This window comes from Telopea speciosissima, chromosome 2 (genome assembly GCF_018873765.1).
Source record: "Telopea speciosissima isolate NSW1024214 ecotype Mountain lineage chromosome 2, Tspe_v1, whole genome shotgun sequence".
Taxonomy (NCBI): domain Eukaryota; kingdom Viridiplantae; phylum Streptophyta; class Magnoliopsida; order Proteales; family Proteaceae; genus Telopea; species Telopea speciosissima.
Genome location: NC_057917.1, coordinates 76,111,227 through 76,125,525, shown reverse-complemented (window position 1 = coordinate 76,125,525; position 14,299 = coordinate 76,111,227). Strand labels below are relative to the sequence as shown.

The 14,299-nt window shown below is 39.1% G+C and overlaps 1 protein-coding gene across 1 annotated transcript; it reads left to right on the top strand.

Moving 5' to 3' along the window:
• The first annotated feature begins 3,411 nt into the window (after positions 1-3,411).
• LOC122651802 (F-box protein At5g46170-like) lies at positions 3,412-5,228 on the top strand. Its single transcript, XM_043845340.1, has 2 exons — positions 3,412-4,835; positions 5,100-5,228. The coding sequence occupies exon 1, from the start codon at positions 3,611-3,613 to the stop codon at positions 4,814-4,816; it is 1,206 nt and encodes a 401-aa protein (XP_043701275.1). The 5' UTR covers positions 3,412-3,610; the 3' UTR covers positions 4,817-4,835; positions 5,100-5,228.
• The last annotated feature ends 9,071 nt before the right edge of the window (positions 5,229-14,299 follow it).

The following is a 14,299-nucleotide window of genomic DNA, read 5'->3' as shown; positions in this document are numbered from 1 at the left end:
ATGGGAAGATTTTATTGAAAAAAGAAAAAAAAAATCAATCAAAGGGAAAAATACTTCCTCAAAATGTTATTGAAATGAAAATATTTTAGGACCTAAGCTCATGTAAAAATTCACTTTATGGCTTGAACAAAAATATTTTATATTTAATAAAAAGTAACATGCATATCTTTTTTATGGGGTTGGAAGTGAGAGATTCAAGTATGAGAGGTTAGCATAAAAGAGAAATCTTAAGGCTGGTTTAGAGGAGGAGAGCATGAGAAAGTGAGAGAGCATATATTTTAGGCATGGGGGTGCTGAGAACAAAGAATCGAATTTAAAATTTTAGGACCTAGGGATTTTAGGTAATGAATTCACTTCATTATAAAGTAGATGTTCTTACTTCTTAGTGACCCTTAACATACTAGGAAGAATTACCAAAAAATATATACTAAGAAAGGGAGTAATTGGTGATTATTTTAATTCTCTTCAAAATCTTGGTCAATAACTTGCTTAATCAAGGATATCATATGTAATTGTGCCTATAAGCAAGCATACCCTACCCCGGCGGTTTGGAGAACCTTTTTCTTGAATATATAATATTATGTATAGTGGGAGTAAATCTTACTTTGGGTAAACTTTTGTTACTACTTATTATCTTTGTTGTAAAAAAAGAAAGAAAAACATCAATAGTTAATTTTATTATCAATGAAAATCCTACTATAGTTATGGGAGGAGGTTTCCCACAATGCCGGGGTGGAGAGGGTTTCCTATGTCAGGCCAAAGGCTGTTGTTGATTGGTTTCTTAATAGGGGTAGGAGAGAGAGAGTGTGTCAGGGAGGAGAAAGATTGAGGGAGCATGGGTCTTTTGGCATCGTAGGAAAACAACTCCTATAGTTATATTCGAGAAACGTATAATGTATGACTTTGAAATTTTCAATAATGTTCAATAATTAATGTTTTTGTTTTTGTTTTGTTCACGATCAAATATTGCAACTTGAGAAGTATATATATAATGCAATATTAAAAATAGTATCAGGTTTAGGACATGACTACAAGATAACACCCACCTAAGAAGCCTATCTAAGTGTTACGTGCTAAGCATCTTTAGGATCTCTTAATTTTGCACTCAATATATGAAGGATAGGTCTATGTAATAGTGTATTCTTAAATTTTCAATACTTTTCTCCTTAAGGGAGATAGGCACACGGCCCGTGTGGTAATTAGTGGGTAGCACCAATGAGGATGTGAGATGAAACATCATACAAAAGAGACAGAGGTCATTTCAAAGGGATCAGGATCGTCTCCAGGGAGCAGAGAATGCCCAGGGTGCTGCCAGCTATTGGGCTATGCCGCACACATCCTTAGGCATGCGTCGAGATGTGTGTGGTACAGCTCAATCGCTGGATGCCCCCTGGCAGCACCCTGGGCGCACACCTCCCTGGTGATGAGCTAAATTCATTTAAGAAAAGGGAAGAGAGAGATAGACACAACAAGTGTGTGCACTAGCTTCTGCTATGCAGGTGTACCAGTAGTTAACTAGTTAAGCGATCTCTATCCTTTTTTTTTTTTGTAATGAAATATTCTAATGTTGGTTCATTAATAGGTTAGAAAATTTTTGATAAAATTTTATGTTAGGAAGTTTTTTTTTTTGATGGTTTTTCTGTTATGAAGTTGCTATAAAGAAAAGTAGACTTTCATCTATACCCTTTCGTTGAATGTGGAGAAAAAAAAAAGGCATCTAAACTTATAAATATTGTCGAAATAATATACCTTTTCCATCCATTGTTTGTAAGAAGAAAAAAAGGGTAAAAATTTTGACTTTTATGATTTGAAGTTATCATGCAGGAGGGATAAAAAAGAGGGAGTAAATTTGAAATCCATTGTTTGTAAGACGAAAAAAGGGGTAAAAAATTTGACTTTTATGATTTGAAGTTGACATGCAGGAGGGAAAAAAAAGACACAGTTAATTTAATGTTTTACATCATTTACATGGGAATGGGAATGGCAATGGCAATGGAGCAGGTTAGAGTAAGAGGGAGAGAGTGGGCTGAGAGAACTTTTCCCCTTAAATTAGGGAGTCCCCATCCCATTCCTAGTTTCAGGTTTATGAAGATAAACCTAATTATATGGAAAGAAAAAGTTTAACGAAAAAAAAAAACAAAAACATTACAATTTTTCTTTTTTTTTGAAAAACCATCACGATGTTGTATTAAAAAAAATGGAAGAATGCCTACTTATTTAAATTTTCATTTGTCAAATGATTATTTTTTAATAAATAAAAGCAACAGAACGTTATCTGGTTGTGTGGTCCTTGCACCACTGTATTAGTGCGAAACCCAATAGGAGCATGTATACAAGCATCATAGGTTGTGGGATTTCCATCTTTCTCATGGGGTGGGGCAGTCATTACACACCTCACCGTGTTTAGGCCCGGGCCATGTGACCAGATATTGTTCTTCTCCTAGAAAAAATTATGATTATTTGGATGTCAATGACTCCTTAATGGGAAATTGCACTGCACTATTCAGTGCATCACACTTGAGAATTCAACTGTCCACCCATCACTTGGGAGAATATAAAGATACCACACTTGGGACGATGAAAATCTCAAGTGTCTTGCGGTGTCACTTGGCAGGTATTGCGCTCTAATTACGAGATAAGGGGGTCTCAATGTTCAATCTGAATCGAATATTGAGGTTTTATAGAACTGGTAGAAATCGAAATTGAATCAAACTAATCGAATACATTGATCAAAACAAAAATTTCTTACGAAAAATCGATCTAGTTACTGTAGCTGTGCCGAAACATACCGATACATCCGTGGTCCTTTCCGCTTTTTGGAGGGGGAAGAAGAATTGTGAGGCTGTGAGCCCGACGCGCAGGTGATCCTTTCTCATAAGACGAGAGTCGGCAACACACAAACGTACGTGTGGGATCCACTGTAAGAGAACAGCGAGTTACTTGCCCAGAGACGCGTGGCCGCGTGAGAGGTGGGAACGTGGGATTCCTCATTCCCTGTTAAAAATGGTATTTCTCGCTTTGAGTTTTAAGATTTAAACCCCAATTTTTAACCCAAATACCCATTATACCCCTCTTTTGTCTTCTGAGTGGACTAAATTACCGTAATACCCTTGAACAGACGAGCTCGAATCTTGAGGTTTAAGCCTAAACCGGACAAAGTTGGCCTTAATACCTCCTTACCCCTCTCTCTCTCTCTCGTAATTTTAAAATACAAAAAAAGAAAAATATAATTGCAACGACAAAAAAGCGAGACAGACAGAGAAACGAAATTGTTTCTCCCAAAAATAAAATAAGAACACACCTTTTTTTCACTCACACACAGCACAGTTCCTCTCTCTCTCTCCTAAAAGCCAGATCCCTGGCTCTACCTATGCCTTTGCCTCATCTGATCTTCTTCTTCTTCTCTCCCTCTCTTAAGTGCCTCTCACCTGCCCCTCTCTTTCTCTCTCTCTCTCATATCTGTTGAGACGATCGTGTCTTATCTCCGACGGTTTCAAGCTTTCGCGGAGAAACCCTTTGCGTTTCCTTAGCTTTAGGGTTTGCCTTCTTTGGTGTTAGGGTTTCTCCCCCCCTCTCTCTCTCAGATCAGATCACTGTCTCTCTCTCTCTTATGTCTTCTTCTCTCCGACCTGATCTCAGGGGTCGAATATGGCCAGAACCAGACCGAGAGCGGGAGTCGGACTCAGAATCCGAAGCAGAGATCGACCACTTCGACAGGTTACCAGATTCTCTGTTACTCATAGTATTCAACAAGATCGGTGACGTTAAAGCCTTGGGTCGCTGCTGCGTCGTCTCTCGCAGGTTCCATGACTTGGTTCCTCAGGTGGACAACGTTGTGGTGAGAGTTGATTGCGTTATCTCCGACGATGATGCCTCATCCGGTGCCGCTGCCGCCGATAAGAACCGAGGCGTGTTTGCGAACTTTGTTCGTTTTGTGTTCGGCGGAATTGTGAAGCCTCTGCAAGCGATCGGACAATTAATTGGACCCAAGAAGAATATTTCAACTTCTACATCGTCGTCTTCCGGGTTTGGTGGTGTTGGTGGTGTTGTTGGAGGAGCTGAAGAGGACGATACGGAGGCCAGTGGAGTTACCCACCACTCACCCACACAGGTCCTTAAGAACTTCAATGAGATCCGTCAGCTCCGAATTGAGCTCCCAAGTGGAGAGTTAGGGGTCGATTCTGGTGTTCTACTCAAATGGAGAGCCGATTTTGGATCGACCCTTGATAACTGTGCGATCCTTGGTGCCTCCTCTGTTCTCTCCCCTGGGACCTCTAAATCGGACACCGGTGGTGATGCCTCGATTGTCGCCGGCAATGCAGACGACAATGGGAACATACCCGAATCGTTTTATACCAACGGAGGGCTGAAATTGAGAGTCGTTTGGACGATTAGTTCTCTGATCGCAGCTTCTGCAAGGCATTACTTGCTTCAGCCGATAATTGCGGAGCATCGTACCCTTGACAGCCTTGTTCTCACAGATGCTGATGGGCAAGGTGTGCTGTGTATGAACAGAGAGCAATTGGAGGAGCTTAGGGTGAAGCCCTTATCTGCTTCAACCGCTTCGAAGCGAACTCTTGTGCCTGCTCTCAACATGAGGCTCTGGTATGCTCCGCACCTGGAGCTCCCCAATGGGGTTGTGCTGAAGGGGGCGACACTGGTTGCCATTCGGCCGAGTGAGCAGGCGGCGGCGTCGACAAAGAAGGATCTCTCTGATTGTTCTTTGGTTTCAGCAGCTTTTGAAGAGCCGTATGGGATGGCCGCGAAGCTTCTGGTGAAGAGACGAACTTACTGTCTTGAGATGAACTCGTTCTGAGGGGAAATGCGAAGTTGAGGTAACTATATCTAATCCCTCTTCCTTTATTGATGGAACTGTGTAAAATATGAATCCTAATTCTCAGATGATAATTGATTCACAGAGGATGTAATGTTTAAATTATAATGTTCTGAAATCCCTTCCTTCCCTTGTTGAAATAAACATCGACTCTCTTAATGAAGTGTAGAGTTTAGCTGGAAGACTTGCTTGTTTCATCTCTCGTTGTTCTGTTTTTTCTTAGCTTTTATGATCTATATACAAATTTTGGTTTTGGAAATTCCAGGGTAAAGCGAGGTGCTTCGCTTTGAGGAGAAGTGATGTAGGAGATGCAGAGTATTTTGGGAGAGGCAGAAATAACTTAACATCATCCACGGAGAAGATGAGAGATTAGGGGAAAGCATTGGGTGCAGGCGTAGGGTTTCATCTGAGATCTTTGGTTCCTCTTTGCAGCCCAAGTGAAAGAGAGAGAGAGAGAGAGAGAGAGGGAGAGAATCTCCGGTTGGTGCTATGTGCTGTAAAGGTGTGGTTGCTTAAGTGTGCTTGAACCAAAAGAAATGCATCTGCTTTTTGTTTTTGTTGCGGGGGGCATGGCATATGCTTGTAAGTTGTAAGACCACCACACACACAATTCAAATCCAAATCCCAATCCATCTAAAGTAAGAAGAAGAGTGTTGTGATGTTGTAAGAGCTTTAAAAAAATTGTAGGCGCCCTGTCCAACTTTAAATGAAATTTCCTTGTAAATGTGAATATTTGTAGGTAACAAATGTTTTGTTTTTTTTTGTGAATATGTTCTCTTAATTCATTTCCACGGCTTCATGTTTGCATTTGGCTCCCCCCACTGGTATCAACAACTATCATCAAGTCAATCCAAGGCTCTTTCACAAAAATAAATAAATAAATAAATAGAAACAGAAAGTCCACTAAGGCTCTGGCTGTTGCAACTTGCAATAGCGCTTCTTCCACAATTTTTTGTTGGGAAGTAATTTTCTGTGAGTTTTTTTTCTTTCTCTGAGCCGGTTAGGATACATATTTCTGTTTTTATCTTTCTTCTTATATAAAATGACCTTGCTGTCCTCTTTTGTTTCCTGGCCACTGGGAGAACCGTCATCTCCCTCTGTTATTTTTTTCTTTATCCTTACGCAAATGGATAGGCCCACTCCTGTTAAGATTAGGCACAGGACTGTGCAAAATGACGCCCTCATCCCCCCTAAATGAAAAAAAAAATCCCAACCCCTTGTGTTGATACCTCTGAACGGGCTCCCATTGGCCCCCCACATGTGTGCAGTGTCACACTTCACAGAATTATAATTAGGGGGAAAAGTTCTTGATTAGGATATGGTGACACTTGTGTGTTTATAACTCTCCTCTTCACATGAAATTACTTCGTTGTCTTCTTACGTACGATATTATTTTGTCAGGCAAGAGATTGATGTCTAGTTGTATAGCGCTTGCATTAGCACAAGGACCAATGAGAGAGTGTATGTAGGAGTATCAACATAGATAGGGATGCATTGTGGATGCTATGTCAACCATAGACCAGTTTATTAGACGATAGGTGGGGATAAATCCTAATTGTGTTATTTGTTAGGCTTGTTTGGAGAGTTGGAATCATCTTTTCTTTAATTGTTCTTTTATTTCAAAAATATGGGAGAAATTTCTCTCTTCATGTACCCAAAGTAGTAGACAAGTTTAGAATGTGGAATCTGAAGCTGTTTGGATTAAAGATGAGTTCAGTAGAGATGACTCCATTCAAAAAATTGGTAAGTTGGTTTTTTGTTCTACTATTCAGCATGTATGGCAAGAGAGGAATTTTAGATTGTTCCGTAATAAGACAAGAACAAGATCCTAAGTTGTTGCTGCAATTAAAGAAGATGTGCTTTCTAGGTGTGTCTTCATTTCTTTTACTGGGACTTAAACCCTTAGAAATCAGTTTCTTGTTGATAGTTGGGGAATTAATATGCATTGGATTTTTACTTTACCGAAGGCATGTTCATGGTTTCGACCTCTTCAGTCTATGTTTGCTTTGCATTGTGATGGTTCTCTATCCCAAGAAAATGCCACTTATGGAGGGCTGATTCGTGATGCTACGGGTCTCCCCATTATTGCTTTTGCAGGTGTGGGTGTAGATAGATCAGTCCTTTCTATGGAGTTGTACGCTATTTTCTGAGGTATGACTTTATGTATTGAAAAAGGTTTCTATGACGTGTCTATTCGGTCAGATTTCAAATTGACTGTGGATTTGCTAAAAGGAAAGATTAAAAGACCTTGGGCATTATAGTGGTTGAGGAGCAAAATCCACCATTTGAGTCTCTCTTTCTTCTGTGGAATATAAGCATGTGTGAAGGGAGGTGAATTAACCAGCAGATTACATTGTCTCCTTACCTACGGGTGATGTGGAGATTATTCTCTAACTGGTTGACTTCTCAGAGGAATTTTGTAAATTGATTAAAAGGGATGCTGATTTCTGATTTACTATCGGTTGTAATTTCTTTGTTTTTGGCACTTTGATTGATGCGAGGACTATCCCGTTTTAGTTAAGGGCTTCTATTTTCCTCTTTAAGTCTATTTTAAAGGGGTTCTAGGTGGTTTTTTGTTTTTTTTATATATTTATTATTATTTTTTAATATAATTTACTTATCCGAAATTTAAAGGTACACTCCCAATGCGGCTTACTTAACCGTTAAGAGACTATACAAAATTACAAATACAGGGAAACCCTCTTCCCTTTTAACTTTTAAGTTGGTATAGTCTGTTAACGGTTATCTCATTTGGTATCTTGGATTTATCTTAATATAACTTTTGATCAGCTCAACCTAATAATGTCAATATGCTGAAACTGTACCAAAGGTTGAGATTTTTTTTTTTTTTTTAATTTTTTTGTCTTTAAAATGACTAATTACCAAGTGGAGGAACAAATTTTGTTAAATGACACATCCATTTAGATTCGAAGTTCATGAGAAATCTTCCAACCCTCTGTCCCCCACCCCCACTAGTCACTATTATTCTTAAGTTGCCATTGTTGTCCTTTAACAAAACCCTAAACCCCACTTTGACCAACTTGACTGAATTTTTCCAGACCCTAGTCCCCACTTTCCAGTGACATGCAAACTCCAACATCCGACCAACTAAGATGAACAGAACCTATTTCTGTAGTTGAAAAGTTTAGAAACGTGGTCCTCATTTCTTAGGCACAATTCCCTCAACCACTGTTCTTGTCATGGAGTTTGGAACTGGTCACTGTTGATTTTGATCTGAATCGTTCATATTTTTTGCAAAATCAAAAGTAATTGGCAAAAAACCTCTAAATCACTGAATCTGAATCAAGACTAACTGCGATTAATTTCAATCCGAATCAGCCGATTCAACCAACCGATACGATCCAATTCGTTGAATCGCGCGCCCCAACACCCCTTCTTCCCCTTATCAAAAAGGGGGTGACATAGGTGGGTTGTTATTAACTCACTTGAAAGTTTGGAACATTACATAGCAAGGGTCTTCATTCTTTACCAGTGATGACTCAATAAAGTGAACAAACAGAAGAACCTAATAGCTAATGCATGGCTCATGGTTGTACAGATCACCATTATCACCATTAATTCTATTTATTTTGTTTTGTTGACATAATCGCTTGTCCTTAACTCTTTATAGGTCCTTTTGATGACATTGCTAATTAATCTAAAGCAATGATGGATCATATTTAATTTACTTACACAACAATGGACCTTCTTCTTTAGGCCCACATACATAGGTTGGATCCACATCCATACCTACCCTAAGTTGACACTAGTGTCTTGATTTTGTGTAGGTAGCTTTGGCATTGTTATTCATCTGCCAATGTTATGTGAAGGAGGAAAGGTTTTCTAAGGTGGGTCACCTTGGATTTCTTGCTGGGTTGTTATCAAATGTAAAATATTTTGATCAATGGTAGCAGGGGTGTCAATTTCCAGGTCGAACCGGTTGGGATGACTGAAACCGGTGGAAAAACCGTACGGGTAAGAATCTGATAATGTACAGATTAAAAGCCTGGTAAACCAACCGATAAACGACCGAAACAAACCAAACCAGATCAAAATATAATTTTTTCTTAATGGTTTGATTTCTGTTTGGCTCAATACAAGACCCGAAACTGGTTCAGCCGATCGAAACTGGATCAGACCAACCAATTGACACTCTATATGAGAGGATGAAATGTACCTCCTCCCATGAAAGAAATTATGACAATTATCTCTCCTCTTTAAAGTTTTTAAACAGAAATCTTGAAAAAGTTATTTATAAGCTTTCTTTTAATATCAAACTCTAGACTGAATAGGTTTCATGGCTTTAATAACCCTTTTTGAGAAGGGGAAGCAGCATGGACATTACAATGCTTCCTTAGTGGTATGACATAATCATGATTTAGGGGGAGAAGCAATGGTTACTTCCACACTCCAGAATTTCATAGTTTCATTCCAAAGATTCCTTTTTAGTGATTTGGGAAGCTCTTCAAACAGAATCTTTCCAGGCAACAACAAGAAACTCTCAAAGCTTTTATTTTAGCTTTATAATACCCTAAAGTTGCTTCACTAGTCTCTGTTTGTACATAAGTGAACCAGTAGCTTCTCACATGCACCATGACAAGCTTTTTGTACACCTTTGCCTCTGTTTCAATAAACTATGGTCATCAATTTATCTTTAAAAAAAAAAAATTAAGGGTCACCAATTCTAGGTTGAAGAAGCCTTCAAGATAACCTTTCCTTCAAACATTTCTTATAGAAGGTTTCTTAACTGATAATTGTGCCTCATAGTACTTATTTCTGGACTTAAAGTGGGAAATCTGCTTTGGATGATTCACAAGCCACAATCCAAAGTTATCAATAATTTGGTTTGGGGTTAGGACCACTTTCATGAATAATTGTTAACCAAATAATCCAATAAACTCTGATCAAGCAAATCATCTGGAGTTAGTGATTTCTTTGGGCCATGGTCTGTCCAACAGTGAGGCCCCATTGTCATATAGATTGGGCCTTATATAATGGATACGAAGCCTTTTTTTTATCCATTTCTTTAAGGCAAAGAATGGAACTAATATCATCTTATTAAACCCAATAACCCTTTTTAACCTCCAACCCTAGTTTTTTGCTTTCCTTAAATAGTTGTGTTTTTAATTAAAAATGAAAGATGGAATGATCCCTAAAGTCCAAATCTAATTAAACTAAATTTCCAAAGTGAGCTGTGTTTTGGTCATGAATCATGGATTTTGACAAACTAAATGCTAGTTCACAGTCCACAAGAGACAGAACCAGAGCCTAAATTTCAATTTGTTTAGTGGGAAATCATACTTTGTTAGGTAAAAAACAAATAGATGAAGACCACAAATCCAGGTAACAAAGATGATGGTTTTCAGGATCTTCAAGAAGGCTATTCTAATATTGATTTTGGTCCACAGAGGTGTAAATAATGCATGTAGAGGTCACTATAGAACCTTCACATTTTCTTTTTGGGTGGGGAATAAAGCACTAGAAGGTATTGGGATAACTCCAAATCATATTGTATCCGTCCAGAGGATTAGGATAAAGAGATCACAACCAATCCTCCCTTTTAGATAATGTTGCTCAGTCATTCCAGTAATGGAATGGTTCATAACTTCTTGTTTCAGTGAACCATATCTGTCTCCATGAAAGCGTTGTAAACCAGGCAAGTTTGGGCTGGGCTGGGCTGGGATAGGCCCAGAACCAAACTGAACACTAAGGAAAAGGCTCATGCCAGGCCTAGCCGAAAAGCCCCACTTTTTATCCAGATTGAAAACCATGAAGTTGGGCTGGACCTGCGGCCCACTCGGAATAGCCCCAACTAGGCAAAAATGTTTATAGGTTTATACAGTACACTTATAATCATCACAACCTATACATGGTTCAAGTAATGGTGCAACTTGTTACCACCGAAGTCGTGAATTAAGAGGTTGTAACATTCTTTTAATTGCCCCTTACTCAAGTTGAAGGAGTTTAAAATCGTAAACCCAAATTAAGACTCTGTTCGATTAGCTACAGAAAGAGCCTTAGGGAGGGCGCAGTTCTGTCCGTCTATGAACCAGCGTAAGACGAGACCAAGTGAGCGGTGCAGTTTAGAATGCGAATTGAGTTCACTTTAGACATTTTAGAGAGATGAAGTAAATTAATGTTTGGGAAATACTTCCCCTTAAAAGTTTTTGCCCATAATTGACATGCCAACTTGAGAAGCAATGTTTTATTATGAATTGATAAGAGTCTAAATCCCAAACCACCTAAGACTTGTATGTCTGGAGAGGCTATGCCACCCCAGTGGGCTCCATCGATGTAACTTTCCTCCAATTCCCCTTCCAAAAACCTGAACTAATCGAGTTTAGTTTAGAACATATTTTGGTTGGCATCTAAAAACATGACATCTGTTAGGTTTCAATTGAACTTAAAACTAACTTTATTAATACAGACCTACCCAGTTGGAAAGATAGGGAACTTTTCCACTCCCAAGTTTCCTTTTCTACTTTATGAATTAGGCAAACTCCATACTCGAGATCTATTCGTAGTGAAAAACACAGGTATATCAAGATATGTAACTGTGTCAAAAAAACAGATATGTAACATATTCCACAATGGGACTAACCCTAAGCTACATGTCACCGACTCACCATATTCTGAATTCCCTCACCAACATGCTAACTATAGATAACACCATTTGTTTTTTAAAAAAAGAATAAATTTGCTAACCAGATTTGTCCTGAAAAAATATTAAAAATTACATTCAAGGTCGAAATATCATTCTTGTTTGCTATCATATACAAAAAGAAAATAAGTAATTTCATGATAGTTCCTAGTAGTCTTAATATCTTTAAACAGATTCGGTTAGAAAAACAATGCAGCAAAATGACGATTTTGCTGAAGAAAACGAAAAGAAAGAGAAATCACACACACACAAGATAAGATTGTACGTGGTTCACCTCCAAGAAGGAAGCTACATCCATGGCCAAGCGATAGTACGAATCCACTATTTCTTTGAAGCAAATACAAACCCTCTCTCACCTCTCTCAAAGAGAAAACAACAATATGTAAGAAAACCCTAATCTCAAAAAGTATAAAATTGCCCCCAGAAACCCACCTGAAGCTCTCGACGAGCTCTACATGAATCAGCGTCTAGTTATGACACTTATGTATGCACTTTTTGGCCCTTTTGGCGCGTTTCGAAGGCAAAACAACCCGCTAAAGAATCACCACAACATTTTCTGTCAAGCTTCACCAATACCAGATCCACATCCCTATACACCTTTAAAATACAAGATAATCCTACTATAGCTATGAGCCTATGATAACTAAATATGGGCTAAGAGGACAACCTTGGCAAATGCCTTTACAAGGCTCAAAAAAACCAAATTTACTCCCTTCTATCTTAATAGAATAAGAGATAGATAATACTATGTAACTAATTACTATCGCCAGTCCCGCTGCTAGAAACATTCTAGAGGTAGGGTGGCGACACCCCACTCTTGGCTGGTGGAAATTAAATATAGATGGGTCCTCATTGGGCAACCCTGGTTCGTTGGGTGCGGGAGGCATATTTTGCGACCTTAATGGAGTTGTAGTAAGCTGTTTTGCTGAGCATCAGGGAGTAGGATCCAACTATAGGGCTGAGATAGAGGCATTCTTCACAGGTGTAAGGCTTGCTTGCAATCTCAAAGCTGAGAATCTGTGGATAGAAAGTGACTCGGAGGCAGTGGTAACAACCATTCTCTCTCGAAAATTTCCATGGTATCATATGCAGGAGTGGTGGTCTGTGGCAGCCTTCCTCGACTCCATACAGTGGCGTATCTCACATTGCTTTAGGGAGGCCAATTCAGTTGCGGACTTACTCGCAAACTTTGCAACTAAGAGGAAAACTACAACTGTGTGGAATTCCCCCCTAGCTTTATTTTGCCGACAGTTTGTTGGGAAGCGCTTGAGCGCCCTCACTATAGATTTAGGTAATTTGTAAGATGTCCAGGCTCAACGCTTGGATTTCTTTAAGGACCTCTATAGCCTTTCCTTTGTAACATTACTCTTTAATTATTTTCAATATACTTCTTGCTGACCTTTAGCAAAAAAAACTAATTATATCACACCAAGTCATCCTAAGTATACAATAATAGCCCTTAAATAACCCCATTCCACTCCATTATACGTTTTATACTTGTCTAATTTAAAAGTTGCCCACCCTCATTTCCCCTAATGATTTTTCAAAAATTGAAAATATCTCGTGAGCTATAACAACATTAACGAACTTTGCCTAGCCTAAATAAAAGCAACTTGGAAGGGAAACACAATACGATGTAAAAAACAAATAAGATGAGTCTAAATTCATTTTTAACTTGCTTTCTTTTTTTTTTTGTTCCTTTTGTTTTTGAAAAGTGAGTGAATAATAACATCATATCTGATACAACTCATATCCCACCTGGCAATGCCAGTTAGACACATAACAAAGTCAGATCAGGAAACTGGCTTAAGGGAAGAAACATCCACGATCCAACCGGGTTTTCAATCACGATCTAAAACCAAAGGCATGCACAAGTAAACTTTACATGTGGACCACCAACCACCAAAGGCACAATTACTGACAAACACTGACAATTCGATTACCAGTCCTCAGATCGGATCGCCAACCTGCCTTGGAGACTACATAACCCTAAAAAAGGCAAAAGGGCATTTTGGGAAACAGAATCAGATATATAAAGGACAACAAAAGGAATGAAGGTGAGACTCTAGGAAGAGAACCATGGGTTTTGGCCATTGAGAAAAGCTCTGAAACCAAAGCCTCCATCTCCGGCCCCGTTAATTGTTGTTTGGCACCAATATCTGACTTAGGCATTAGAGATATCTCCCCTGGGACATATCCTAGGGTGTTGACTCTCCCTGTTTTCTAGTTCCATTATTGTGCAAGTTTGCGTTGGACCGAACCAGACCAGAGGAAGGAAGATCCCAACGTCAACAACATCAAATCCCATCATGACCTGGGACTTTATTGGCCCCAATCTCAAAGACAATCTCCAATAGAATTTGGTAACAAACTTCTTGATGATGAGATAAAAGATAAAAATCAGCTACAACGTTAGAGATCAATAGGATGTAAGCTCGTGATGTATGATTTAAAGGAAGGGGGGGGGGGGGACAACTCAAGTTCTGCTATTCAAGAACAAATTGGGGCTCTTCAGATTTTTCCCCACAATACTAAGAATTGGATTCCCCATCAGAGCAGTCCTATACAAGCAGCCTCATCCAGCACCATCATTTGTATAAGCCTCACAATGTGAAGGCAACCTACATGGACACTATTTGGTGCTGGCTCAAACCTTACTTTTAGTTCGCCAGGATTTGGGTATCCAATATCTGCTTCACCGGTTGATTCTAACCTTCAAACCTTACTTTGCATAGTGGAGATATTAAGCTGCGTCATTTCTTCAGGTGTTCTGGAATCTCCTTGCAAGCCTTCTGACCCATACA